The sequence below is a fragment of the Littorina saxatilis genome, linkage group LG10, assembly GCF_037325665.1.
Source record: "Littorina saxatilis isolate snail1 linkage group LG10, US_GU_Lsax_2.0, whole genome shotgun sequence".
In the NCBI taxonomy this organism is placed as follows: Eukaryota; Metazoa; Mollusca; class Gastropoda; order Littorinimorpha; family Littorinidae; genus Littorina; species Littorina saxatilis.
The window spans coordinates 36,069,087-36,081,513 of NC_090254.1; the positions used below are offsets into that span (position 1 = coordinate 36,069,087).

A 12,427-nucleotide genomic window follows, 5' to 3' on the forward strand; every position below is an offset into this window, starting at 1 on the left:
GGGAGGACAGTGACCGTTTCTCCCATACACAACCTCCGAGGTTGTGTATGGGAGAAACGGTCACTGTGATAATGTATGTGTAGTAACGGGTGTGCTGTTTATTTCTATTTGAGTCTGTTAATAATAATGTTGTACAGCCTTTTTCACTTTTGGGGGGGAAATTTCTGTGATCAGTTGCTTATTGTATTCACATCCTTTGAAAACTGCACTATGGGCAGTCAGTACTTAGACAGAATCACTATCATGAGAACTTTCCCACTAACTTTTCTTATTCTCTTGGTTTAGGGTGAAAAGGCAAAACAATCCTAAGGGAAATAACTGGGACATTTGTTTGTCAGGGGCAATCACTCTCGTCTAACAACAGAAGCTGACTCAAGTCAAGTGCGCGGAAGCAAGTTGAGATTGCCGTTTTCTGACATTTGAACGAGTGACAGTGTTTTTCAAGCATTGCAGTCGGTTAGTTACTGTGAAGCTGTCCTGGGTCAACTTCTAACCGAAGATAGAGCTGCGGAGGGAGTAACTCACTAACTGTGGAGTGTGGTGTTGAACGTTACATGTATTCACAGAGGTACTGCGGCTACCGGCATGATCCTGGTTGAGGTGGACCAGCTGTAGTTTTATTTTCAATTTTGATCAATTCAATTCAACAGGAAAACTCGGGCCAGTCTTGGAAGAGATTGAATTCGAAATACATGTTTAAATCCCATGTCTTGTGCATAGGCGAAAATAATGTGCTTTTTATCGATCATCAGAGCGTGTTGAAAAAAATACAACAGGTGACCAAGAATTTTCCACTTCACAATGAGTGGTCAGCCAAAAATAGCCACATTGGTAATCATGGTAGCTGTTGTAAAGAGGAACTGAGTTAAAATGCACAAAAGGGTCCATAACACGAAGCAGATGGGTTAATGATGTGCTCAGCGTTTCTTAATTTACACTGCATCGAGTCTCCAACGGAGAATACTTTTGGGAGTCATGCACTTAAGTGTTGTAAAAAAGAACTGAGTTAAAGTAAAAGAAGCAGAATTGATAACACTCCTCCGAAAACGGCGTATGGCTGCCTAAATGGCGGGGTAAAAAACGGTCATACACGTAAAATTCCACTCGTGCAAAACACACGAGTGTACGTGGGAGTTTCAGCCCACGAACGCAGAAGAAGAGTGGATAACATTCAGATTTTTTTCTTACAATCAATCAGCAGCTATAACTATGTAATGCTTCAATAGGATTAGCAAGTGCCATATATGTCCAGATCGAGATGTTGTTAGGCATCGCACGCTGGTCATATAGTCTGATTATACTGCTGCCACAGTCTTGCATGTTCATATGGTCAGGGGTCGGTCAGATGTCCTATCATACTTCGAAGACGGCAGACAGAGTCCGATTACATTTTGTTTGCATCGGTCAAAGCGCTTATGCATTATTGCACTCAATAATCAATTTAGATCACAGATCTGCAAGAGCCTTAACAGAATTAATTTGCAGCTACAACACTGGGTAACCAACCCTTTTCGCATTCGACAAAATGTGTAAGCCACACATAATCACCCAAGACACAGCAACCCATTATATAGCAACAAGAACTCAGATCCAGTGCATCCGTAACTGATAGACAAAGAGAAAACAGTTGGTAGACGATGATGTGTATGACCACAATGTCTGTCACTTGAAATGTCGTATTGAAATTCATGAAGCTGGTTAAATGTCCTATTCATGTTGATGAGGTCAGGACAATTGTCTGATTCATGAAATGTGTAGCAACATCTCTGTAGTTCATACAAATCATAGCAGAGTAAAAGAAGAAAATGGTATTTCAGGAGTCACACAGATGTTGAAAATGTAATGAATGGCATGGTAAAGAAACATTGTCTTTTTTCTTCACAGTGAACCGCAGTCATGGTCTTTGGATTTACAATGATGTCGCCACTGGTGCAGGCTGCAGTGGTGCTGGTGGTTACCGTGGTGATTGTGCAGGTGGTGAGATGGTTGCTATGGTACCGATCTTTCTTCAAGTTCTACAACGCATTGCCAGGAGAGACCAGCTTTAGCTTGCTGTGGGGAAACCTACATATGGTATGGACAGGAGCTTGATCCATGTGTTTGTGTGTGTGACAGAACAGCTTTTTAATCATTGTTAATTACATGTATTTTTGATATTATAGTTGAAGGATTCTTTTTTCAAATGAACAAGCTCCCTGCATGAAACATAATTTATTTAAACAAAAAGATAACATAACAGTAACCAGGTTTGGTACTAATCGATATACTATTTCAACAGCTTGTCACTGCCTTCTTCAGGATAGAAAATAATAAGGAATGCATGCATGGCTGCATGAAACATAATTTAGTCAGATATGCTGTAAATTCATTATTAGTTTTAACTAGAACAAAGTTGATGTTACATTGTTAGCTGCAATGTTTAATATCATTCATCAGTATCATTAATGATCATCACCATTACCACTTTGAAGGCACAGTGCAGCTCACAGCCTTCGTTTTGCGTTTTTGTTGCAGCTGAGTGCATTTACAGTTCAACAATCCTCCTATGGTAGTAAAACAAACCCAAAACTACCCAATGACGACATCTGTGAAGCTCGACAGTTTCTTGTTCACGCGAGTGCATAAATTAACCTAGTTATTACGTGGTGTTTGGTCTGAGTTCCATTCAACAGAGTGATTCCGGCCTCATGTTTTACACAAACTCATGATGATGTCTGACATAGTTTGCTAGTGACGTGTCTTTTTGTGCATGATGTGGTGATCTACCTGATCTAAATCTAGATCCAAAAATAGGTCAAGACCAGCCGGGTCCGAGTACGAAATTAATTCGTAAAAAAATCGCAGTTCTTCACTCTTTGGGTCAATGAAACTTGGTAGTTTTTCTAACGGATAGCTGCCTGAGGTATAACTAAAAGCCCCAGGGGCTCCGTGCACCTGGATTTGACAAGTTCAGTACTTTTGAAATTGCCGTTTGTATCATTATATTCACTTATAATCTGCATCTTTACTTTGCGAGGAGCTCAATATTTAGCACCTAGCTATGCTTGTGCTTGCACATTTGCATTGTTCTTACTCATGCACCTCCAAGGATTAGAAGTTACTTGATTAAATCAAACCAAAATAATTTGTTGTCAAATACTTTTTCACTTGAGGAAAGTGCATGGTTGATTTAGTACTCTCTGTTCATGGTCACACAACAGCACGTGCTTTCGTGGATGGCTCAAAGCACTGAGATGACATTTGACAGTTTTTTGTCAGATCTTAAAATACAATGTACCGCAATTTCTGCTTTGTCCAGTTTAGGGATAGAACGGAAGAGGAGGGGAGAGAATACAGCAATGGACTGCATGTTGAAATTCCCCAAATTCTACTGCTTGTTCCTGGGTCCTTTTTATGCAGATCTTTCCCTCTATCACCCTGACTGCATTAGGGAACTTAATAATAATAATAATAAAGATAGCTTATATAGCGCCGCTTTACAAATTTAACTATGCTCTTAGCGCTGTACATCGAAATATAACAATTTCAATAATATAAAGATGATATCATAATACACATTTACAAATATCACTCACGTGCATATATCCTCGTGCACACCACGCGCATACACACTCCCACTCATTAGCAAGTGCTTCCATCCCCCTACCACTGAGATGTTCATATACCCCCCTGGACAAGCTCACTCCATGTCCGTCTCCTCTCTAGACTGTACATACACTCAGCAAGAAAAAGAAAGACTAAATGCAAATTTCATACACAACCCTATGGCTCAATCAAAGCTGAAGCAACTATACAAAAAAAAAAACTTCTGAAAACGTCGGGTATACTAGACCAAGAAAATTAATTTCTGTGAGAGGTTTTAGTCGACCTGTTGAACTGCCTCAAACCTGCCATAACATTCTGAAATCCTTTTCTTCTTCTGACACCATATTCATCATCATGATCATCACTACAGTTGCACATTTCCTTCCTATCTTAGTGTCTAGCATCATTGTTTTATTGATGGCCATTTAGATTTTCTCATTGTGAAAATAGCATGTACATGTACCTATCAGTATACACCTGCAGATTTGTGCTCGATCTCGTGTGTATATGTGTTACTTTCCATCTAAAGTCTGAGTAACATTTAAAATAATTTAACAGTTGCCTGAAAAAGTGTTAAACCCTAGGTATACAGATTTTATTTTTTTCTAGCCTTTGGTTATTGCCATTACCAAAATTAGAAGTTGCAGTTATAAGCAGAGCTAAATTTTACAAGCCATATATTATATCATATTGCTTTGAGGAAATTAAAGTGTATGTAGTGTGTCTGCAACTGGCAGGCAAGATCTTTTATATAACTTCATCTGTCTTCAGCTTTAACACCCTCTTTTTCTAAAAAAAACAACAACAACCCCACACACACTGACAGGCTGGGTGTAGGGGTTGCTCACAGCTGATGGCTTAACCTGATCGCCGGTTGCCGTGGGTCTGTGTGGACCCAGAAGGGTGTTTAATTAAAAATATCTCTTAAACTAGTTGGAATTTTTTAACGAGCTTTTAAGAATGCCTCAGGCACCTAAAAAGCTCTATATGTCCTAACATTTCAGCGAGAAGTAATTTCCAAAAAAAGTCATATTTAGACTACAAACACCATGGGGCCGTGCGGACCCATATTTCTCAAAGAAGGAAATGAGAAGCATGGGTCCGCACGGCCCCACGATGACTTCCGTGTGTAGTCGATAACCCAGACAGGTCAAGGTTAATCTTTGCACCAGTTCATTTGGTTTTGTTTGCTGGTGTGCATTTTATTTTTGGCTGACAGTTATTGAGTTAATCAGATGTTAAACTCTGATGTGTCCAGTTCAGGGGAAAACCAACAGACGAGCGGATAAAATACTTTGGCAGGTTGATGCAGAAGCACACCAAATTCGTCCGCATTTGGGCGGGTCCTTTGCGTCCCACTGTCGCTTTGTATCACCCAGACTGCATTAAAGAACTTCTAAAAACATCAGGTACCCTTTTGGTGTGCATATGTCCTGATCCACATAAATACACAACAGCTTACTGTGTGTGGCTTTGCGCTGCTGCTATATTTTGCATGGAACATATTCTGACATGCGTCTGACAATGGCTTGGTGTGCATGGCTTATTTCCCGTTGTTTTGGTTCATGTTCATTTGACTCCTTTAACGCATTCCCTCTAAGTCTTACAGAAATATAGAAAAATAAAATTGACAGATAAAGATGTGTTTTTTCTCTCACTCTCTCAAATAATTTCAACGCAGATAAAGGGGATGGAACCAGAGCAGAGACTGCAGTATGGGTACGACCTCATGTGCAAATACCCGAAGTTTTACCGATTCTGGCTTGGCCCTTTTCGACCCGCTTTGGCACTTTTCCATGCTGATACAGTCAGAGAACTTCTAAAAACTTCAGGTATTGTTTTACTGATGATGGCAGCGACTCCGTTCCGTTAGGCCTTGGCTCAAAGACCTTTTGCCGCACCTAACAATCAGGGAGGAACTCAGGATTGTTGCCATCACCTTCCCCCATCCCACCTTGAAAAAGTTTGGCATTATACCATTTTCGGGAAATAACTCAGGATTTTAAGCGGTCTGGTAGAGTTAGAGCCCCTTTACCTTGGACATTATCTTTTCACATCATACGACTCATGTTCTACACTTTGGATCAGCTGCAGTATCCTGCGATTGGGATGAACAACTAACTCTGATGTATATGCTATGTCGTGTCTGCTAAATAAGATAAATGTGATCACAATTAACGAAAATAGATTAATTAATCTTACAATTAAAATTTAAGAAATCGATCCAAAAATGATTTCATCTTATTCTTTATCATTTCCTGATTCCAAAAACATATAGATATGATAGGTTATTGGATTCAAAACAAGCTCAGAAAGTTAACAAGAATACAGAAAAGCACGCTTTCCTGCTTAGCACAATACGCTACCGCGCTAATCTGGCGTGTCAATATCACTACGTTTTGCACGTGGGAGGTGAGCGATTTCCTTCACGCGAGGATTGACGAAGCTGTACTGTCTTGGTGAAAAAATACAGTGCGTTCAGTTTTATCCCGTGAGATCGACAGCTTGACTAAATGTAGTAATTTCGTCTTACGCGACTTGTTTCTTCTGAGATGCCTGCAAAGTTTTCGCCATTGTGGAGTAGATTTTGGGGTTTTGCCGACTGCTGTGGCCAAACCTGAATCCCACGTTACTAACAGTGGTACATGAATAATTCGTTTTATAAGTCTACAGTGGAACCCCCCCTTTTAAGACACCCCCCCCCCCCCCATTTGGACTCTCCCATATAAGATCTAAATGATTGTTTTGGATTTTGTGTTCAATTACCTCTGTTAGTTTAGTTTACCACCCCGTCCTTTTTAAGACCTGATTTTCTTAGATTTTAAGAGTTCTTAAAGGGGGTGGGGGAGGGGGAGGGGGGGTACGGTATTGAAACTTAATCTTCACTCATCATTCCTCCGCACCCCCCACCCTACCCTACTCCCTCTGCACCCCTATATCGCTGTTGTCTTTTACTGATACCCTGTTCCCGAAAATACCCCCCGCGGGTTAGGGGGAAGAATTTACCCGATGCTCCCCAGCATGTCGTAAGAGGTGACTAACGGATTCTGTTTCTCCTTTTACCCTTGTTAAGTGTTTCTTGTATAGAATATAGTCAATTTTTGTAAAAATTTTAGTCAAGCAGTATGTAAGAAATGTTATGTCCTTTGTACTGGAAACTTGCATTCTCCCAGTAAGGTAATATATTGTACTACGTTGCAAGCCCCTGGAGCAAATTTTTGATTAGTGCTTTTGTGAACAAGAAACAATTGACAAGTGGCTCTATCCCCTCTCCCCCCTTTCCCCGTCGCGATATAACTTTCGTGGTTGAAAACGACGTTAAACACCAAATAAAGAAAGAAAGTTCCCGAAAATAATGTTTCTATTAACTTCTTTCATTTTCGCAAGAATAAGGATGCGCATGCCTATGTGTCTTTACCTTGAGTTTGCTCAGCGTGAGGAGATGAGCTGATTATTAATATTTGAGTAACTTTACTTTTATTAACATTATTTTGTTCTAATTAGTTTTGTATACATTTGCCTTAAAAAACATTCTTCTTCTTCTTTGCTAAGACATTCTAACGCTTTTCTTACTTGGTGAGGTCAAAGAATTGTTCAGTAATAAACGTTAAGTATGGCTCTAAAGGTTAATATCGCCTTTTGTGTGTTTTGGTTTTAGGAGAGCTTTAGTCTATTAGTATCAAAGGCTCCTTGATTTGAAAAAGTTGCAGCTGCTTTGAATGACAAAGTATTTAAAAAATTTGTTTAATCTTGAATTACCTAACCCATGATAATAATACAGTGAAACCCCCCTTTAAAACCGGCACGGTTGGCCTAGTGGTAAGGCGTCCGCCCCGTGATCGGGAGGTCGTGGGTTCGAACCCCGGCCGGGTCATACCTAAGACTTTAAAATTGGCAATCTAGTGGCTGCTCCGCCTGGCGTCTGGCATTATGGGGTTAGTGCTAGGACTGGTTGGTCCGGTGTCAGAATAATGTGACTGGGTGAGACATGAAGCCTGTGCTGCGATTTCTGTCTTGTGTGTGGACGTGGTGCACGTTATATGTCAAAGCAGCTCCGCCCTGATATGGCCCTTCGTAGTCGGCTGGGCGTTAAGCAAACAGACAAACAAAACAGCCTTTAAAGACCCTGTTTTCTCAGACTATCTGTTCAGAACCTCCGTAAATGTACCCCCATTTTATGACCCCCCCCCCTTTTTACATTTAGTCAAGTTTTGACTAAATGTTTTAACATAGAGGGGGAATCGAGATGAGGGTCGTGGTGTATGCAGGGGCGCGTGCTTCGCGGCGGCGAGCGTGACCCGTCTCAAGTCTTCGGTATAGTTAGCCGAGACGAACTGAATGTAGTCTCGACGATGATGGGTTTGTGGTGTTGATCTTGACTAAATGTTTTTATGTCGCTTAACGCGACTTGTTAAGACCTGATTTTCTCAGATTTTTGGAGGTCTTAAAAGGGGGGTTCCATTGTACTGTAGCTCGAGGTCATGATGCATTTTCGTACTGTTTGGCTAATGGATAACATATTCATGATGAACTGTGTGCAGAACCAAAGCCTCAGATGTACTACTTTGCCTTGCCGTGGCTGGGGACTGGACTGTTGCTGGCAAACGGAGATCGCTGGGCTCGCTCTCGACGTCTTCTCACTCCCGCCTTCCATTTTGATATCCTCAAGCCCTACGTTGCTATCAGCAATCAGGCGTCACAACTGCTTTTGGTAAGAGAACGGTGCTGATCCTTATGTTACGGTGTTTGTGTGTGTGTGTGTGTGTGGGGGGGGAGGGGTTGTGTGTGTGTGGGGGGGGGGGTGTTTGTTTGTCTTTGTGTGTGTGTGCTTGTTTGTGAATGCAAACATGTGTCTGTGTGTTTTTCAATGAGATTTTGAGAATTTTGCTCCTATCATAAAGCTGTTGCTGAGCTGAGAAGGTTCAAAATTTCTTCAGGGTACATTTAAACAAATGAATCGCCAGCACATGCACTCTTATTTTCATTTAATATTTCTTAAAAAAAAAAGAAACAACTATGCTCTACAGATGTAAATTTTTCTTTGGACTACGTAAGTCTCAGTTATATTCGTCTTTGCTTTTGTGTCTGCAGAACCGCATCTCAAAATCGGCCGCAGAGAAGCAGAGTTTTGAAGTGTTCGGTCACATCAGTCTTTGCACCCTGGACGTCATCATGCAGTGTGCCATGAGTTACCACGACAACATACAGGGCGCAGGGTAAGCACCTACCATGCTGAGAAATGTTTACTTTGCAGGGATAATGTTTTGCTTCAGCAATCGGCGAAATGCCTCAAATTTTGTCAAATTGCTGAAGACTTTGCTGTCATTTCGGCAGATACGGTCACTTCCGCCCCGCTCGCGTGGAGTTATCGTTCGTCAATTGTTCATCGTGTGACGGGTCAATGGCCTACAATTTGATCTGCGATCAGCTCCCGATCAGATCGCGGGAATGAATCTCATGATTGAATCGCCCTTGTGACGTCAGTGTATGGTTCCAGGGTGTACTCTCCGTAGTGTATGGTTCCGTACTGTGTTTAAGCTTTTAATAAAGTGTGCATGCAGGATATATATATTTATAGGCATCAAATTGTGTCCCTGTTTAAGAGTGCCTTTCATTTTTATTTTCCAGGGAGACTCATCCCTACGTGCAGGCAGTGAATGAACTGTCCGATCTATGGTTTGAAAGAGGAAGGTAAGTTGGCTGATCATACTTACACTTTGATTTTTGTGATCTTGTTTGTTGTGCCTAACTGGTTTACAAATGCACTAAGATTCCTTTTTATATATTGTTTTCTCGTTGAAAGCTTTTGGTCATGAAAAATCGACATTTTATTTAAACTGATTTAGCATATATATATATTAGTTGTTCTTCAGTACTGGTGACAGAAAGGGGGAAAAGTGGTCAAAATTCAAATCTCTAGTTTTGTTTTTGAAATATTGCTTTTCATAAAGCAGAAATACTGTAGTATCTGTTGTACATAAGAAAAAATCACTGGTTCACATGGTTCCTACATAATCTAACTTTTAAAGCTGGTTCTTGTGTGTCTGTGTGTATGTTTGTATGATGACGATAGGACCCGAAACGGCTGCACGGACTGAGACAGGAATTGCAGAGAATGTTCTTTGCCACTCGAGTCGTGTCATAAGGTACTTTTGGAATAGCAAATTTGAAAGGATTCTTCAAAAAACGGCGGAAAACATTATATACCCTGTGAGCTATCGAGGATCCTCCCCGTCTGGGCTGTCGAAACATGGTCTTGTTAAAAGACGTTTTCAAATGCGGTTAACGGGGAGATACACTCGAAGCACATTTAGCGAAGTTATGTTGCCAAATCATCAAAGATCAACATTCCACTACACGGATCGATGCACACAGTCGAAATAGATGTGACTTTCACACGACCGAAGACTACTTACTAGCAGACTAGCAGACGACAAGATCTAAATATTTAGATCAGTGAGAGCAATCCGTTGAAGAACAGTTACTCCGCTTATTCGTCTTCAGTTAAGCTTATTTCCCCTGCCATAAGTTTCCTTGCAGATCTGCAGTCGCGTAGTGAAATGAACTAGTGTCATCTGAAGATTCTTCTCAGTCAATGATCAAAGCACAGTAAGTTCTATGCTGACAAAAGTCACTTTCGGACAACACGACGATTGACTTAATTTATGAGCCCAAAGGTAACAATATCGACAAGAATGTACGCATTTGACATTAAATGAAACATTCATAGACAGTTTCCAACTCACCAGATCTGCCAAAGAGCCGTAATTTGTGAAAAAAACGATGATTTTAATCAGACAGGTATCGGAAACAAGTCTTGGTCACCTGCGTTATTCCTTCCGAGGCGACGTGACGGCGCCACATTTGTTTGTTTATGGCTGTTTATCGCGAAACAACACAGTTGAAATTTGTGTGTAAAATACCACAAATGTGTGGTGAATCAGTTCGTCATCTGCGTTTCGATGGTAATTCAGTCAGATTGGAGTTACTTTGAATCGAAGGCGAGGGTAACCTGCGTTATTTGTGGGACGGCGTGAACAAATTTGATTGCAATATTTTATACAGAAAGTAAATTTCAATGATTCTGGCTCAGACTTGTAGATCTGTTATGCAGTGTTTTGGTAGTGTATCTGCTTTTCTGCTATGAAGCTCATTTGGAGTGATACGCTGATCGAAGTGGGGTACCCTATGTGGGACATCAGCCGTATGCAGATTACGCCTCAGAACACTCTCGCATTTCACAAAGACAACAATAATTTGCAACATTTCAAGAACTGCATCAGTTTTATTAGATACTATTTCAACAAAAACAGCACAAACACGACTATTATCAACAACACAGAACGGGAGGTAAGTCTTCAAAGACGCACCAAGTGTGCGTTCCCATTTTTGGACGCCATTTTTGCTAGCATTTTCACAGTAAATCGTAATATTTCCATATCTATTGAATGATTTTTGAGTCCACATCCAAAGAAAAGGTCAAGTTCTCAAGTTGGGAGAGTCGGCTCTACCATAGGTCGAAACGCCTACCTTTCTTGGCGTCAAGCTGGACTCCCGCCTCACCTGGAAACCACACCTTGAGGAGATCGAGGCGAGAGGCATACGACGACTCGCAATCATGAGAAAGCTCTCAGGAACAACATGGGGCGCCAACTCCCAAATCCTGAAGACATTGTACACTGGGGCGGTGAGGCCTGTGTTGGAGTATGCATCAAGCTCCTGGAACACAGCAGCCAGGACCAACAAGGCACGACTGGACCGAGTCCAAAACCTCGGCTTGAGGACTGTCCTTGGAGCGATGAAAACCACTCCCATCTCTGAGATGCAGAAGGTGGCCAACATCGAACCGTTGGAAGACAGACGACAGGCAAAGCTTCTGATACAAGGAGAGAAGCACAAGAGACTCGAGAGCCATCCGCTCCACAACAAGTTCCAAGCTCTCACCAAGAACCGCTTGAAGCGCCAGAGCCCCAACCATCAGCTGAAAGCACAGCAGAGGGAGAATGCTGACATCCTTCAACCCAGCCCCCTGACCAGTGTGAGAGGCTCAATCCAAAGCCGTGGTCTCCCCAGAGTCAGAGATTCCATGTTAGGATGTCCATTCCTGGCATCTCTGGAAAACAGCAACAGAGTGATGCAGCCCTCCGCTCCCTTGCCCTGGAAGAAATACACAGGAGGTACCCAGCCAGCAAGTGGACCCACGCTTATACAGATGGTTCGGCAGAGTGCGCAACCAAGAACGGAGGAAGTGGCGTCTTCATTCAAATGCCAGGAAGACCCCCAGAGACACTGACCACACCATGCGGTGTTCTCTGCTCCAACTTCAAAGCAGAAGTTGTTGCCCTCCATACAGCTGCAGACTTCCTCACCTCTCTTGAGGAAACCCCACCCAAGGTTGTCTTCCTCTCTGACTGCCTGTCCGCACTACAAGTCCTCACAGCCCCTGCAGAACACCTCGTGGAAGAGCTGAAGAAGTCCCTGAACGACTTGTCCCAGAAAGCCTCCGTAGTTTTGCAGTGGATTCCAGCGCACTGCGGCATCGCTGGAAATGAGAAGGCGGATGGTCTGGCCAAAGATGCAGGAAGACAGGAACAACCAGAAACCAGCCTGTCCTTCCGAGAGACCAAAACCCTCATCAAGCATCGCTGGAAGACAGCATTCAAAGAAAGAAACGGAGGCTACAAGCCAGACCAAGACCCCATCCACCGCCTCAGCCGTGCAGAGCAGACTGCCATCTTCCGGCTGCGTACAGGGCACTGCGGCTTTAAAGCGCACCTGAAAAGGATCGGCGTAGCAGAGTCGGCATTGTGCGATTGTGGGGCGGCCGACCAGACAGTAGAAC

The 12,427-nt window shown here is 42.3% G+C and overlaps 1 protein-coding gene across 1 annotated transcript in view; it reads left to right on the forward strand.

Annotated features, from left to right (window-relative positions):
• The first annotated feature begins 287 nt into the window (after positions 1–287).
• Positions 288–12,427, forward strand: part of LOC138978703 (cytochrome P450 4F12-like) — a 29,250-nt gene continuing 17,110 nt past the window's right edge. The window contains exons 1-6 of the mRNA XM_070351498.1: positions 288–568; positions 1,885–2,073; positions 4,844–4,994; positions 8,127–8,296; positions 8,677–8,801; positions 9,214–9,276. Of these exons, the coding sequence (XP_070207599.1) occupies positions 1,897–2,073; positions 4,844–4,994; positions 8,127–8,296; positions 8,677–8,801; positions 9,214–9,276 (686 nt within the window). The 5' untranslated portion in view covers positions 288–568; positions 1,885–1,896. The remainder of the gene's footprint in view (positions 569–1,884; positions 2,074–4,843; positions 4,995–8,126; positions 8,297–8,676; positions 8,802–9,213; positions 9,277–12,427) is intronic.